The sequence below is a fragment of the Octodon degus genome, unplaced genomic scaffold (assembly GCF_000260255.1).
Source record: "Octodon degus isolate 3935 unplaced genomic scaffold, OctDeg1.0 scaffold00015, whole genome shotgun sequence".
Classification (NCBI taxonomy): domain Eukaryota; kingdom Metazoa; phylum Chordata; class Mammalia; order Rodentia; family Octodontidae; genus Octodon; species Octodon degus.
The window spans coordinates 71,939-90,104 of record NW_004524591.1 but is presented as its reverse complement, the minus strand read 5'-3'; the positions used below and the strand labels follow the sequence as shown (position 1 = coordinate 90,104).

Sequence of the window (18,166 nt, the reverse complement as noted above, 5' to 3'; positions counted from 1 at the left end):
GGCCCACGCTGCGCCTGGGCTGGGACTGATCCCACCAGCGCAGGGTAGCAGGAAGCTCTCCACACACTCACCGGACCTGGGCTAGGACTGCTGGTGATTTCTTTTGATGTGCAGAAACTTTTAAAAAAATGATATTCCAATTGTTGATTCTTTGAAGTATTTTCCATGCAGTTTGTGTTTTCTGCATATATTTGCCATGTTATTTTCCTGCTCTAAGTTCCCTACCTTTATCTAATATTTAATTGCTTGCTGTGATTGGTGATTCCTTTGTGTTGTTCTTCTTGAAGTTGTGGTTGTTTTTGTCTCTTTCTAATATATCTGTCAATAGTCTTTGTAGGGTTAGTTTAGTGGTAATGAATTTCTTCAGGTGTTCTTTGTCATGGAAGTATCTTATCTCCATTAAATTTGATAGATAGTTTTGTGGGGTGTATCAGTCTAGATTGGAAGGGATTTTTTATGACCTAAAATACTTCACTCCAAGCTCTTGTTTTGGTGGTTTGTGTTGAGAAATCTGCCATAATTCTGATGGGCTTTCCATTATAGGTCATCTGTTTTTCTCTAACAGCTTTTAGTATTCTGTTCTTCTGCTGAATTTCTGAGATCTTGATTATTATGTATACGGTTGTAGATTTATTTTGATTATGGCTAATTGGAGTTGTGTGTACTTCACTTAACTGTTCTTTTCCCATGCTTGGGAAATTTTCTGCTACTACTTCTGCAAGTAGTCTTTTTATGTCATTTGTGTTGTCTCCTGTTTTGTTGATATCTATTAGTTTTATATTCTTTTTCTTTGCATCATCTTGCAGCTGTTGAATTATTTCCTGGTTCCTTGTTATTTTTAAAAGGGCATTCCTTTCATGTTCACTAGCTGTGATGCTATCTTCAATGTGTGAAATTGAAGTTTAAGAGGTTTTGCCAGCTCTCAATGGAATTCTTAATTTCCTGTGTATCTGTTTAAATCTGTTTTATACATTATGGTTCTTTTCCTGTATTCATTCAATGTTTCCATCACTTTCCCATTCTCCTCTATTTTTTTTAATTTATGTCTTCATTAGATGTGCTGAGCAGTTCTTTCATGATCGTTGTCATTTCTTTTTTAACCTGAGAGATTATTTTTCTTTTCTTTTTTTTCTTTTTTTATTTTTTGGCGGAACCAGGGATTGAACTCAGGCTCTTGTGCTTGCCAGGCAAGCACTTATTCTACTGAGCTATTTCCCCAGCCCCTAAGAGATTATTTTTGATCTGATTTGTTCTATTGCTTGATAAAGTGTTTTCTTTACCTCAGTTGCAATCATTTCAGAAATTAAAGGTTTGACTGCCAAGTTCTTCTATGACTTTGTCTCCTAGACTTGATCTGGGTGGTCTGGAGGTCTGAGATTATCTTTTGCTCCTCCTTTTGACATTTTTGAAACTCCCAGTAATCACCCAAACTCAGCAGTGACATTAGGGGGTCAGGGTGTGGGTGAGCCTTGCTCACCCATGACAGTGAGAGAGGGGAGTAAGCTCACCAAAGCTTCCTTGTGTGGAGTTCAGCAAAGCTTCCTCCTCGGTGGGGAGGGGGACAAGCTGCAGCCTAAGAGTCTATGATCATGATGGGGACAGGCTGAAGCTCCACAATGCTCTTGTAATGGTGTATGTGGGAGCAGGGTAGGGCTCACCAAGGCTCCTGCTGTTACTGGGAGAGCCAGCCTCAGCTCAGCATAGCTATGGCAGTAGTGGGATAGGCAGTTGCAGCTCAGCTAAGCTCCACAATAATGGGGGAGAAGGGGGTTGAGTGGGGATCTCCAAGTTCCCATAGATGTCCTGTGACTGCCTGATGAGAGAGGCAGCCACAGCTCAGCTGAGCTCCAGTAATGGTGGACAGGGTGCTTCATTTCTAATTACATTGAAAGGATTTTTACTTCATTTATTTTGATAAATTTGGCTAATGATTTGTTATTTATGCTTTCACAGTGCCAATTCTTTGATTCTTTTCTTTGTATTTTTTAAGACTCGATTTTATTGATTTCTGTGCTAATCTTTGTAATTTATATGATTCTACAAGTTTTTTATTTGAATTGCTGTTTTTTTCTAAGACCATGAGATTTACCATAAAGTTATACATTTGTTAATGCTCTGTTTTTCTTTTACTCTATGTTTCTTTTTAGGTGAGGTGTATCTCTTACAGGCAACTTATACTTGGGTCATATTTTTTGGTCCCATCTGCTTGTCTGTCTCCTGACCAGGTAGTTAAGCCCATTTACCATATTGACAGACTCTTTGCTTGTCCTTGTGTTATTTTTTTCAGTGCTGATTTCATTCTCTTTTCCCCTTTGTTTAACTATTGTCTCAGATACATGCAGTCTTTCTGTTATGCTTTCTGGCAATATTGTTCTCACTGACTGTGTTTAGAATTTCCTTTAGTATATTCTGCATTATTTGTATGGCAATCATGAATTTTTGTTCTTTTTGTTGTGGAAGGTTTTTATTTCTCTTTCAAACTGAAGGCTAATTTTGCAGAATATCATAATCTGGTTTGACAGTTGTTTACTTTTTTTAATGCTTTAAAACTGCTTCTAGCTCTTCTGCCTTTAGGTTTGTGTTGAGAAACCTGTTATTCTGACAATTTGCCTTTAAACTTTTTTTAAAATTTAATTATTTAATTAATTTTTATTGAGAAACCAATAGCAATGAGATAGTTTCAAAACAGGTTAGTAGGACAGTTACAATAATTAACACATTGCATATTATTGTCTTCATAGTAGTTATTCATAGTACAAGATGCAGACATGGTATCCTGTCCAAACACTATTAGTACAATTCTTTCTTCTCATTGAATTAAGAGAAAGTAGCTGTATATCTATCCTATTTTGTGTTTGTGTATATATATATTTTTTTCCACTACAAAATGGTCCTTCATTTATATCCCCCCTTTTTGTTTACTTTTGTCAGAGGTGGGTATTCCATTGCCATTTAAATACTATAGGTACGTGAACTCAGGTACATACATAATCCAGTATAGTCCAGTAGTCCATAATGGTAGTGGGTGATCCATTGGACTGGCAATGTCAGAAGTTGTTGACTTGAGCCTTTTATAGCTCAGCATATTAATATGGCTTTACTTTTTATACCTCATTTTTATACTTTTCTGCTGGATGGTTAAGGCCAAGATAAAGCAAGACCTATATAACAAGAAATGTAACTTTTGTATCTGATAATTTCAGTTGAATCCCTTCAGGATTTACCCTGAAACCTTGTACTGCAGTTTGTATATCCTTTGTGAGTGTCAGCCATGTGGATGAGTCATGGCCATTGCGTGACCAATTTGCTGTCTGTGAGAGCCTGAGAAAATGTTTTCTCTCTAGGTGACTCTCCTTAGGTGTACCATACATTGTTGATCACTTTCCTCTGTGGCTCCATAATCTCCTTGATCTGAAAATTTGGGACACCACGGAGTTACAGGATGTTACAGTACAAGTTCTCTTATGTCCTGAGTTCTCATTGACCTTCAACTGTTAGATCCAAAATGTTGACTATCCTTGTAGCCCTTCTTTTTCTTGAATTTTTGGTCTGCAAACTTAAGTTATTAACCATGCAGAAGAGAAGCTTAATGATATTATTACCCTATAACATAGGAATTTGAGCTTAACATCATTATCTGTCTGAATATCAAACAACTTAGACATAACATGGAGCAGGTATTTTCCATCAAGCATTGATATGTTAAACTTTAAGTCTCTACAGAATGTGAAGAAAAAATAAAAATAAATTTAAAAAAATTAAAAAATAAAAGAAAACAATAGAAATAAACAATTACATATTTTTACACAGAAATTTAGAAATCTAACCATATATAACGTTGTAGCAGGACAGTTCTATGACATTGTTTTTCTTGTTGTTTTCATATATTAACCCCCCTTTTTTTTAAACAAACATTTACTTGAGAGATAGTGTAGCAGTAATTGCTATGACATTAGAAGCAGTACATATTTAGAAGACCAGAATGACAGGCATTAGTTCACAATGACTTGCTTAGTTCACAAGTATCAGCATATATAGTCAGTCAGGGTGAGAATCCTACTAATTAACTGCTAGTTTCAAAAACCTGCTGAAGGTTCTCAGGATCATTGCCTTAATCATCTTGTGTATATAAATGTATGGTGTTGCCCCTGTCATGTTTTCTATGTTTTCTCCTTAAACTTTCTTGATTTTTTTTCAGTGGATTTTAGTGTTTTCTCTTTGTTTTATAGTTCTGGAATATTGATTGTATGGTGTTACAGAGAAGTCCTTTTCTGGATTTTCTGTTTCTGGCTCTAAATGTAGTTTACCTAGATATCAGTTTGATTCTCCTTATTTAGAAAGTTTTCTATAATGATTTTAGTGAATGTGTTTTTGTATGTTCTTATCTTACTTGTTGCTGAGCATAAATATCCAACACTCATAACTTAAAGAATTTTATTTTGCTCACATTTTCAGATGTTTCTGTCTTCTGGTCAGCTAGCTTTAAGGAAAAAAAAAAAAGACATCATAGAAATGCTTAGTGGAGGAAAAGCTGCTCACTGCAGAGAGTAAAGTGAGGTCCTAGAGAGGGAGATGTGCCATTCTAAGTCACACCTTTGTGAACTGCCTCTTCTTCAACCAGGCCCTACTTCCTACTATCATCTTTAAGTGTAGATTGATTCTTCAGCGGATCAGTCCACTAATGAGTATACCACCCCTATGATCCAGTCACATTCTAATAGCCCAAGCTCTGAACATCAATCTTTTGGAGGACATTCTATATCAAATATAACATTCCATAACTACAACATTCTATAACATTCCTCCCTTGGCTTCTAAACAAGTGCATGTTTGTATGCAAAATTGCCAAAAGAGTCCTTGTTTTCAACTGAAACCTTCTGAGCCTAGCTTTTATTGTCTGCATGTTTTCTTTTTTAAAAATATTTTTATTTTCTTTTAATATATTTGGTTGTTACAGGGTCTTACTGTGCAGCTTGAACTCATAGTGATCCTCCTGTTTTCAGTCCCCCCCCCATAGAATTTCAGGCATATACCACCCCACCTGGACTCTGGTCAGCTCAGGCCACCCTGTGGGCGCAGTTGGCATGGAATGTGGTGCTTGGGAATTGAACCGTGGTCCCTGCACTTGCCTAAGCTTGCCCAAGCAGACACTTTAGTCCATTGAGCTATCTTGCCAGCCCTACTGTCTTCATTTTTATCAGCATTGTAATTGTGTGAGATATAACCAGGATCTTCCATCAAGGTTGACATAAAATATTTTAGACTTTCTATAATCTGAAGCTCCAAACCTTTCCAAACTCTTTCTGCAAGTTATTTTTAAGGGCTTCTAAAGCAAAGGATCATGTAGTCATAGCATCAACACTATTCTTGGTAACAAAATCTTAGTCACTTTCTCTTCACTGGGACATAATACATGATTCCTACAACACTTAAAGGAGTTTATTTTGGGAGGCATTTTTTTTAAAGACTCGGTCCATAGTCAGCAGGCTCCAAGGCAAGAAGAGCATGATGGTAGGGTATGGTTGGTAAAAAGTGCTTTTGTCATGTTAAGTATGAACCAGAATGAAAGAGACAGGGAGCTAGATAGTATCCAGCCTACATCCCCAGTGAACTGCCTCAAACCAGGCTTCACTTCATTTTAACTGGCTCTGATCAAAGTGTAACTGGATTTTATTTTCCTTCTGGCTAATGATATTGAACAACTTCTTATCTGTTTACTGGGCATTTGTATTTCTTCATTGAGAAATATTTATTCAGGTAATGTACCTAATTTTTAATTGGATTATTTGGGTTTTATGGTTTTTTGGGATCCTTATATTTTCGTTCTATTCTGTAGGTTATCTTTTAAAGCTTTACAGTTTGCTATAATCTCATTTGTTTTTTTCTTATGTTTCTTATGTTTTTAGAGTTATATCTAGAAAATCATTGCATATACCAACATTTTGAAATGTTTTTCCTGTTTTCTTCTTCTTCTTCCTGACATGTATTCTTCCTTTTGTTTTGTAGTTCTTAAATCTACAGGTCTTTGATCCATTCTGACTTGATTTTTAAGAATTTTTGCAGTACATATTTGCATTTCTTATATTCAACATGAAGTTTTACTGCATGCACGTAATACATATTAATTCTTTTTACTTCTCTTTTCTATCTCCTTTGCTCTTGCCCCATGTATAGAAGTTTTCCTATTTGCAAAAAATGTTGTCCATCTTTCATTCTGTTCTTTCAATTATTTATACTTTGAGTTTTCTTATAAAGAGAAACTATGAAATATTTAATATTGTGTGTCTGATTTATTTTACTTAATATTATGTTCTCAAAGTACAGCCGTTTACTTACAAGTGACTCAAATGTATTCTTCCTTATGGCAGCATGGCACACCATTGTGTACAGATACCACATTTTCTTTAGCCATGCATCTGCTGGTGGATATATATAGCCACTTCCAAGATTGAGCTGTTAGAGTCATGTTGCTATAAACATGCATATGCATATAGCAGTATAATGATTCATTTGATTCTTTATACAAGATAAGAGATAGAGGTCTAGCCTCAATCTTTTGTATATAGGAATACAGTTTTCCCAAACCATTTAATGAAGGCACTGTCCTTAGTGTATATTTTTCATACCTTTTTAATGGATCATTGGGTTTATTTCTGGGCTCTCTATTCTATACTGTTGGCCTATTTGTTTTTTTGTATGCCAAGACCATTACACTTCGGTTGCTGTGGCTTTTTAGTGTCTTCATGTGAGGTATTAGATGGTTTCAATTTTGTTCCTTTTGTTTAAAGTTGCTTTGGTTATTCAGGGTCTCTTAGGCTTTCGTATGTTTTATGGTTGTCTTTTGTTCCATTCTTTGGCGAAGAATGTCTTTGGTATTTTTGATGGGGATTACATTGCATCTGTAAATAGTTTTAGGTAATATAAACATTTTAACAGTATCAATTCTACTTCTTTATATTATTAAAAAGATGAAGTGTCCACTGAGAGACTGTTAGAACTGATAAACAGTTTCAGTACAGTTGTAGGACAACAGGATCAACACGCAAAAATCACTGAAATTACTGACAACAATATCATGGAAGCAGTCCTATTCACAATTTCTAAATAAATACATACATACCTAGGAGTAAATTTAAACAAGGAGTGTAAATTATAGAACACCAATGAAGGAAATTCAAGAAGATGCATGCAAAAATCAGAAGACTGCTAATGTTCATGGATTTTCTTAACCTTGGATTTTTTTTCCCCACAAGAGAAGAAGGCACTGAGCCAAGGTCATAAATCTTGATTCATGTTTCCTAGTTCTAGACTGCCAGTCAACTCTTTGAGAGCAAGGACTAGTGGTGACAGTTTTTAAACAACTTTATTTACATGTTAGGAATTTCACCCTGTTTATAGTATGCTAAAATTCAATTTTTTTGGTATACTTGCAGACTTTTGCTGCCATTACTATAATCAGTTTTAGAATACTGATACCATTGTAGAAACCTTATGGCCATTAAAAGCTACTCTGCACTCTTTTTCTCTTTTCCTTAGTCTTGATATCTGATTATTTACTTGTTATCTCTACAGATTTTCCTGGTCTATCTAGAGTATGTGATCATGCACTTTGTAGTTTTTGTGACTTTTAAGGTCATCCATGTTTTAGCATGTGCTTCATTTGTCATTGAATAGTCCACTGTATGGAGAAAGAAACACATTTTACTTCTCTGTTCTTTAGTTTATAGACATTTGGATGTTTCTACTTTTTGACTATTTTAAATAATGCTACTTTGAACATTTATATGAAAGGTTATGTTGACATGTTTTTATTTCTTTTGAGTACATAACTAGGAATGGTGTTACTGAGTCATAGGGTAACCATGTTTAACATTTCTGCTACATTGGCAATACTTGTTTTTACCTGTCTTTGAATTTTAGCTATTTATGAGAGAGTAAGTGTTAGGTCATTTTGCTTTTTATTTGCATTCAGTAATGACCAATAATGTTGAGCACATTGCAATGTATTTTATGTACTGGTCATTTATATATCTTCCTTTATGAGGGTCTTTTCAAATTGTTTGCCCAAGACTTACTTACATTATTCTTTTATTATTAAGCTTTAAGGTTTATTTGTATATTCTAGATATATGTCCCTTATCAAGATGATTTACAGTTTCTCCTGTGTTACCTTAACACTGTCTTGATGGTATTATATGTGGCACAAGAATTCACATTTCATTGAAGTCAGTTATCTATTTTTCCTTTTATTGTTTGTAATTTTTTGGTGTTTATAACTATCATGAAACCTGAGATACAAAGATGTGCCTATATATTTTGTGACTTTATAGTTGTATCTCTTATGTTTAGTAAGTTAGCTACTTTGTATATGCTTTGAGGTGGGTGTATAACTTCATTCTTTATGTTAATATTCAGTTGCCCTAGTACCATCTGTTGATAAGTCTGTTTTTATTTTTTCCTGATTGAATTGCCTTGTTATTCTTGTTAGAAGTGAGTTGGCCATGATAATTGAAGAGTACATGGAGGTCATCATACATTTGTGAAAAGTCATAAAATGTACAACAGCAAGAATGAGCCCTAATGTAACCTATGGACTTGCTAATAGTGTGTCAACAGTAGCACATCAGTTCTTACAAATCGCATTAATGAAAAATGTTAACAGTAGAGAAATTGACACTGGAATTATACTAAGAGACTATAAGAATTTTATGCTTTCTGTTCACTTTCTCTGTAAATGTAAAGCTGCTCAAAAATGGTCTTCAAAAGATTATTTTGTTATTCTTACTACTAGCATTTCCTAAAGAATTTTAGGATTAACTTGTCAATTCCTACAAAAAAAGCAGCTGAGATTTAGATCAGCTATCTTAACAGTACTAATTTTCTGATGCATGAATATGATATCTTTTTACTCATGTAGGACTTTAGAGTCTTTTATATCTATATCTATATATATAGATATAGATATATATTTTTTTATTTATTTTTTGTAGTTTTTTGTTAGGATCTACAGGGTCTCACTACGTAGATTGGACTCATAGTGATTCTTCTGTTTTCAGCCTCCCAGAGAGCTTGGATTACAGGCATGCCACCATGCCCAGTCTCAATCACCATCTCAAAGTGCCCTGGGTGTGGGGCCGGCACAGCACAACAGGGATTGAACCCCAGCCACTGGGCTCTGCCTAAGCAGGAGCTTTAATCCACTGAGCTATTTGACCGGCCCTTCAACAATATATTTGGCTGTCAGTATATAACATTTGCACCTTTTAAAAATTCCTACATATGTTCTTTTTTCTTATTGTTAAAGAAATTATTTTCTCAGTTTTACTTTTAGAGTTATCATTGTTAATATATAGAAATGCAGCAGACTTTTCTATCTAATCTTTATCTTTTAGCCTTGTTGAATTTTCTTTATTAGTTTTCATAGATTTTTGGTGGATTTCTTAGGATTTCCTGTATATAAAATCAGGATATATGCAAGTACACATAATTTAATATCTCCCTTTGCAATTCAGATGCATTTTTTTCCTTTCTTTTTTTTCTTTTTTCTTTTTTCCTTAATTGTACCAATCAGAACTTCTACTACAGTGTCAAATAGAAATGGCAAGAGCAGAGGTTTTTCTCATGGTCCTGATTCTAGGTAGAGGTATTTGGCATTTCACCCTTGTTTATAGTATTAATTGTGTTTTTTTTTATTTTACTTTTTGTTTTGGTGCCCACTATGTGGTTACAATAATTTTCTTCTAGTTCTAGATTGCCACAAAAACTATAAACCTTGCTTTCATTTCCAACATCCTATCTTTGTGAAGCAGGCTATTCTCTAAGGAATAGCAACGAAACCAAGATTACAGACTGCACATAAACAATACACTTTGGGTATGACTGTCTCCCATTACCCTCAGATGGACCTTTGAGTTGCAGAAAAGCAACTCAGGGCTCCTATTGAATCTAATTATGGTGAGTTGTATAGTTATTTCATTATATATTACAATGTAATAATAATAGAAATAAAGTGTGCAATAAATGTTATGGATTTGAATCATCTAAGACTGGGCCATGTCTGTGGAAAATTTCCTCCCTAAAACTAGTCCTGATGCCCAAAAGTTTGGAAAACTTGGTATATTGCGTCATTTTGATTTGGATATCATGTTAACCTTATGTTTGTGAGCAACTCCTACTTGATATTTAATATCATCTTTTTTATATATTTCTTAATTCATTTTGCTGATACTTTCCTCAGTACTTTTCCTTCTAAATTGTAAGAGGTGCTGATTATAATTTTCCTAAAGGTCATTACAGGCTTTCTTATCAGCGTGATAGTGGTGTGATAGAATGTGCTGAGAAATTTTCCTATTTTTGTATAATTTTTCAAAATTCTATTAATTGTTCTTAAATCTAGTAGAGTTTAGTAATATGAACTGAGCTTTGTTTATTGATTGCATCTTTTCAGTTGCTGTTCAAGTTCTGTTTCTTTTTGACTCAGTAGTTTGCCTACTGATGTTGGGTACAGTTTTTTATTTCTGTTAGGTCTTATGGTTTGTAATAGTCACTGACATTTTGTGTTTATTGTAACTTTTGTTGAAAGTGGACTATTTAAGCCTCCAATTATTATTGCTATAATCAGATTATCCAATTATTTTATATAATTATTAATCAGAGGATACATAAACCTGATTTTTTTTCTTTTTTTGTGTGTGTATTTTAAGCAAGGGTGTTTATGGTGTCACTACTAGATCAGACTTGTAGTGATCTGCCTGTTTACAGCCTCCCAAGACCTGGGATTCAGGCACATACCACCAGGCCAAGTCTCAATCACCATCTCAGTGCGCCCTGGTGGTGGGACTGGCACGGCAGGCCTAGGGATTGAACCTCCAGCCCCTGTGCCTGCTTGCAGGTGCTTTAATCTGCAGAGCTATTTGGCCGGCCTATTGTTGTTTTTAATGTCTTCTTTGCTGCTCTGTTTTTACCTCATGTGTTTTGGGACTATGTTAAGTTTATGTGTATGATTTTTGTATCTTCCTGATGCATTGAATCTTATTTATCTAATACTTTAATTTTTTTTCTGTATTTAGGACAGGGTCTACAGGGTCTCACTACATAGATCAGACTCATAGTGATTCTCTTGTTTTCAGCCTCCCAAGTGCTGGGATTATGGGTCTTCATTGCTGGCTCTGTGCGCCCCAGGGGTGGGGGAGGGGTTGACATGGCAGGGCAGGAATTGAACTGTGCTCTGCCTAAGCAGGCTCTTTAGTATGCTGAGCCATCAAGCAGGCCATATCTAATACTTTTTATCTATTACTTTTTATCTGAATCTTATAAAAGAAAACAGAAATGTGTGTTCTTTTACCACAGAATTTGTAAAGATTAGAGCAAAAACAAAATTAGAGTTGTTTTTGTTTGATTTAAGTATAAACCTGGAGCTACCTTTTGGTTGCTTTTTGCTGTCCTTTCCTATCCTTTCCTTTTCAAACCATTTGTTTCTCTGATATTAGATCTGTTCTTTATGTAGCATTTACATGGATCATTTTTAACAAGTCCATTCTGCCAATAGTTTACTTTTTGTTCAGGGTTTTAATCCACTTATTTTAGCATAATTACTAATAAGAGGGTACTTATGCCTAACATTTTTTTGTTTTCTATATCTTCTTTGTACCTGTTTTTATTTATTCCTCTTTTACATTAGATATTTTCTAAAATGCCATTAGAAAATGGCATACCTCTTTTGTATTTTTTACTATATTTTTTCAAATATATCCTGTAAAGATTGTTATAGGAATTACAATGGGCATTTCATTTGAAACAGTGTATTTGGAATAAATACTAACTTGATTTGGACAGTATATGGAAAACTCTTTCAAAATAGAATCTCTATCCCTTTTTTGCTATTACTGTATTTTCATACAAATTACATCTTTATATATTATAAGCTCACACATTTTGTAATACTACTTTCTATTATCTTTTAAATCATATTGAAGATTAAAAGGATAAATTCTTTGTTTCTTCAATATTTGTGCATCTAGTTAACTGTTAGTGCTCTTTCTTAGATTCAGACTATTCTCTAGTATTTTAGCATAAAGTGCTCTTTTTAGTATTTTTTTCTAAGAGCAGTAACGAATTCTGTTTAATTTTACATTTTTGCCTAATCTGAAAAACCTATCAATTTACTTATATTCAAAGGATGTTTTATTGTGTGTCAAATACTTCTTTGACAGTCTTTTTCTTCTAGCACTGATCATCACATTGTATTCCAGGGTTCATTACAGGAAAGTAATGGTTAAACTCATTGAGGATGTCACGTGTGTGAAGAATCATTTTTTTTTCTTGCTACTTTTAAGATTTTTTTCTTCTTTTACTACTTTGACTAAAGTGTCTAGGTATGCATCCCTTTGAGTTTATGAAACTTCCTGGATATTTTGATTGTATTTCAGGAAATTTGGAAAATGTGTAGCTATTATTCCTTCAAATATTTTTATCCCCTTTTTCTGGATTTCCAGTATGCTAATTTTGATATACCTGCTAGTGTCCCACAGAATTCATACTCTCTCCATTTTTTACTTTTAAGAAGATTAGGTAATTTCAGTTAGCTTACTTTGAAGTTCTCTGTTTTATTCTCCTGCTTATCTAGAGAATGTTTATTTTTATTTTTTAACTCTAGAATTCCTAGTTCATTCTTTTTATAATTGCTCTTATAGTAAGTAAGACATTGTCACAATTTCTTTTAATTCTTTATACATTGTTTGCTTTAGTTCTTTGGAGGTATTTATAATCTGTTTCCGATTTATAATCTATGTGTACTCACTGATATTTTATAAAATATTTCAAACTTTAGAATCATAATTCTCAGAGAGAAAAATGTTTTATTCTTTGTTTTGGTTTTATTTTGATGATATTTTGGGTAATTCTTTAAAGCCTATATTCTTTGTAATAGGCACTAAGGTTTCTGCCAAGTTACCTTTGAGAAACTGGTCAGAGATTTCCTTAGACACCATTAACTAATAACTCTTTCAGCCTTTGTCAAAGGACTCAGTGTGTACTTAGAAAAGTTTTTTGTGTTGATACAATTTTTGACATTGTATTTGCCTCTATTTTTTGCTTGCATTGGACTTCTGAGCTGATCTTTTATTAAGGCCCCCTCAGGTATTTTCTGGGCATGTGCACAGGAGTTTGTCTTTTAGTTCTCTGGGAATTGGAGGCTTTTCCTCACCTCCTGTGGGCTTCCTCTTTCTCAAATCTTCCCTGTGGAGATGTTTTGTTGATCCCTAGCTGATTCCCTAGCAGCATTGGTGGTAGCAATTGGTGAGGACTGTTTATGATATATCCCTCTGGAATATGGTTTTTCATGCAAAGGAAGCCCTGAATCAGCATCAGATAATGAGCATCTCACCATTGTCATATTCCTATTGTTTTGTTTGGTGAATTTCTATATCATTTCTATTTTTTCTTACTATTTTTGTGTTCTCTGTAAACAATAAAAAGGTGTTTTTGCTGTTTTGTTTTTTTAATGTCTTCTGGGAGTTACAGGACAGGTCAGATAGTGATCATTTTCTGAGGATGAGGGGACTTTTTAAGAGGACCTTTCTGTCCAGTCTGCCTCTTCTGGTGGCTAGTGAAGTTCCTGATTTCCACAGCTACAGTAAAGAAGCTACTGACTTTTCAGGTTACTCCAGAACTGGAGAGAAGGGGTAGTAATAAGACAAGTTAAAAGAACAAAAAGCTCATTGTTCTAATGAATGTTTAGCAAATTTACTTTAGTAAACACTTACTGTTGTACATAGTACATGCTTATAATCCCAGCACTCTGAGAGGCTGAGGCAGAAAGATCATCTAGAGTTTGTGTCTGGGCAACATAGTACATTCAAAGACAGTTTAAACTGTCTCAAAAAAAAAAAAAAATCAAATTATTAAGGGCCTTAGGTTTATTTCGAGTTCTGTACCAGTTGATAAGGACAAGTTTTCTAATGTTTGCATTGTATTTATGTAAGAACAGATTTATAAAGGTCCTATTACCTTTATCTGTTTATAATTTATAGATTCAGAGATCCCTCAGGTATCTATAGACTCTAGCCTAAAGATCTGAATCAGTTATTCAATTTAGATAAGTTGAGTTGAACCATGTAACACATGTAAAAAGGCTTTGTTTTTTGGCTTAGAACATAATATTTAATGCATGATTTTATATTCAGAAGTAATTTTCTGGTTCTGGAAATATGACTTAAATGTGGCTCTTGTTCAGAACACAGAGTTCCCCCCTCCACTGGTGTGAACTGTAAAATAACAGTCAGTGATTTGATGTGCTAGCATGCTGTCTTGAGAAAGGTGTTTTTCTACAACTCGTAGTTCCAAGATGCTACTTATCACTTTTTTTCCAGTCAACAATGGTAAAAATAATATCTAATCTCCTGCATGTATTACATACCAATCTATATTCTTGATGCTTGGCTTTACCTCATTCATTACTCAAAACACTTTGGCAAGGATTTTTATATTGGTATTTCCATTTATAAAATATGGACAATAAAAGCTAAAAATTAAGAAAATGGCAAAACTGGAATTCACACCCTAGCCACCTCCAAAGGCCGTGTTCATTTTTTATCTGCTATCATTTGTGGATTTGTACTTTGCTGTATAACTGCATTCATTTAGCTCAAAGATACAATGTGAAATGTATAACCACAAACCACATGTTGTATAAAGGCTATTATTTATGTGATTTACTCAAAAGAAAATTAGCCTCTTAAAATTTTAACATCATTTTTAATGAAATAATAACTATCAGACTATCAAGTTATTATAAGCAAAAGTGGGCAGAATTACCTGATTTGCTGATATCAACAATTCTTCATAGAGACTGAGAGAGCAGCGTGATACTCTGAAAGAAACCAATGAAGAGCTTCGCTGTTCCCAAGTCCAGCAGGATCACCTAAATCAAGCAGGTGAATTTAATTAAATTTAAAAATTGGTTTGTTGATGGTTGAAATACTGAAACATTAACCTGTTTTCATTGTGTAGACAAATCTGCTATAAAAAGTTGTGAGAACCTTGCTGCTGAGATCATGCCAGTGGAGTACAGGTAAATCTGTTTCCAGTGATAATTGATACTTAATGCTGAGGTATGTTTTTTCTCATTTTCTTCTCTCTCTTCTAAATGGTTTGACCTTTTTTTGTGCATGTGTGTTATGAAACTAGTATTTTTTTTCTCATCTTAAACTTTCTAAATCATAGTTTTAGTCCTATCATAGCAACTTTAAAATTTATCAGAAGTAAAATTTTAGGTGCTTAGTTATTTAGTACCAGGAATCAAACTCAGGACCTTATCCTTGCCAGGCAGGCATCAGTGCCACTGAGCTGTATCCCTAGCCAGAAGTAAAATTTTACTAAATGGCTCCACAACATACTGTAGGTTTTTAAAAACATAACTTATTGTTTGAATTATATTTGTTTTCTAATTCTGAAAAATTCTGCGTTCAAGTCTAGATGGAAAAGTACAAGAGTTGTCAATAATTCAGAAAGATTAAGCAGAACGTGAAGTACCAATTTTTAGTGTTCCTTTTAATCCAATGTTTAGTTTTTTACTCACATTTACTTCTAGATGTTTGATTAATTTAGTATTTACAACTTTTTGTTTAGGTAACTTTATTGAACTGTCAATCTACTCAAAAATTCATAGTTCAGTGGGTTTCATTATACTCATAGAGTTGTACTATGTGATAATAGTCTCAGCATTGTCATTATCGTATGAAAACATTTTTATTACACTGAAAAGACCAATAGCTATTAGCTGTATATTAGTCAGGGTTTTACTAGAGGAATAGATATAATACAAGGAACAGAGAGCTGCCATTCTAGACTCCTTCCTTTCCTTCAAATCCTAACTCTAGGCAACCAGTATCAATTTTCTTGCTAATGGACGTTTTATATACCTAGAGTCATACAGTATGTGGCCATTTGTGACTAACTTCTTTTATTTAGCATATTGTTTGCAAAGTTGTTGATTTTTCACTTTGTCTAGTTTCTCTATTGTTAAGATATAGTTGTGACTTTCCTTACATGCTTCATTGATATGCAGGTTTTAGTTATTAATACCCTGTTGTTTTGAATGGTTAACTCATTTGCACTTATCTGAAAGTAAGAAATCATACCTAAAGCTCTACAGTGTCAAAATCACATTATTGTTGCTACTAGAAGCAAAATTTTACAAGATTTCTAAATAGCATATTCTACTTTTTATACTGTCACTTTTCTTACTAGGTAATAAGGTCATGTGCTGTGTTCAAAAAAGGAATCTTACTGTTGATGCAACATAAGTTGCTCTTATTTTGAAGGTTTAATTATATAATTGAAAGTTACAAAATTATTAGAAGACAAAAATAAAACTGAGGGACCTATAATGGGGAAGTAGTAGATGTATAAAGTGAGAAGAGTTGCCTTTTTTTTTAGAAGTCAAACATTTGCTAAAATAAATGATTTTTAAAAAAGCTATGTTAGCCTAATTTTCAGAGTTATGTTGCTCACATTGAGAACAAAAATTTAGGATTAATTGAAATCAGTAATTGAAATTTTTTTAATTTAATACCACACAGAGATTTACATGTTCATTTGAATACTAAATTTGCTTTAAAATTGTGTCTGTAAATCCTTAATAAAATCCCCCCAAAAGATATAGAGACTGATTGCTATTATATAACTGTACTTGAAAATTTTAGACAAAGTATAGTTTAAATCTTGTATTTCATTTAAAAATATATTACTTTTGTGAATAGTTCCTAAGTTATTAAATTAAAATAATTCATAGTATTGCTATGTTTTTGAGGTATAGTCTTACAATGTACATATTTTTTTTCTTAAAATATTTCAGAAATTCTAAACTCCTTTTCAAATAACAGCTATTGAATGAACGTTAATTTCTTTTTGTAACGAATATAGTGGCTTACTTTAAAAGTTTCGAAAAAATTTACTTTTCCATATCAGAGAGGTGTTTATTAGACTGCAGCATGAAAACAAGATGCTTCGATTGCAGCAGGAAGGTTCTGAGAACGAACGCATCGTGGAGCTACAGGAGCTGCTGGAGCAGAAACGCCGCGAGATGAATGAGCTGGAAACTGAGCGAAGGTGGCCTCTCTTTTCTCTGTAACTGCACACTGTGATGAATTAGTGTCCTACCCATGAAACCCTTGTCCACAGAAGTAGAATATATCATACTAATTAATAAGCATTATCTATAAGTAGTTTGCGATTATTTTCTTGTTGGTAGGTTTTCACCATTATAAACTTTATAACAGTCAGGTGATTCTTTTCAACCAGGCTCTATATAGCATATAGATAATCTAATTTCAGACTTGGTTAAGAAGACTGCTTATTCTTGAGTTTTATGTAGATATCTTCATAAATGACAGGAAGCTTAACAAGTGAATAAGTGGTAGTTTGGCTTCTTTTGCAATATGATGTGAAATGTTTATAGACTGTAAAGTATAAATCCTACACTTTGCTTCAGCTCATTAGTGATTTGTTTCTGAGAAAGTTACTTAAAGTCATATTCAGTGTCTTTAGCTATGTGTATAGGTTGTTAGGAATATTACAGATAAGGTATCTAAAGCAGATGGTTGCCACAGATATGCTCAAATAGTATTACAATAATAAAAATGTATTATATTTATGTAGTACTTAAAATGTACCAGATACTTTTTGAGCATAGTATACTTTTTTTTGATATTGACTCAGTAATTCTTCACACTAACTCTGTGAAGTTAGGACTGAGATTATCTCTTATCTGTGGATAAGAAGGCTGCGATATAGATAAGTTATCTTACTGACAGTTACTCAGCTTGTAAGTTCTGGATTTCATATTTGAACGTTCTTGGACTTTGAGTCTCTACACTTGTCCGCAGTGCTAACCTACCTCTTATGAGTGGCATACTTACTATAAAGGTTTTTGGATTTATTTATTTGGTCTTCATTTTCTTTGATCTTAGAGACCACTAGGAATTTTAGAGATAGTTGAAATTGTTTTTCAAGAATAAATACAGGGGCTGGAGAGATGGCTCAGTGGTCTAAAGCACCTACTTAGAACAAGCTTAGCAAAGCATCAGGGACCGCGGTTCAATCCCCTAGCACCACATGCCAGCCAGGGCCGCCCCCTGGTGGGCTGAGCTGGCCACACACACACACC

The 18,166-nt window shown here is 33.8% G+C and overlaps 1 protein-coding gene across 1 annotated transcript in view; it reads left to right on the top strand.

Annotated features, from left to right (window-relative positions):
* Positions 1-18,166, top strand: part of Hook1 (hook microtubule tethering protein 1) — a 134,449-nt gene that overhangs the window by 100,680 nt on the left and 15,603 nt on the right. The window contains exons 13-15 of the mRNA XM_004626418.3: positions 14,846-14,933; positions 15,010-15,070; positions 16,969-17,109. Coding sequence (XP_004626475.1) covers positions 14,846-14,933; positions 15,010-15,070; positions 16,969-17,109 — 290 coding nt within the window. The remainder of the gene's footprint in view (positions 1-14,845; positions 14,934-15,009; positions 15,071-16,968; positions 17,110-18,166) is intronic.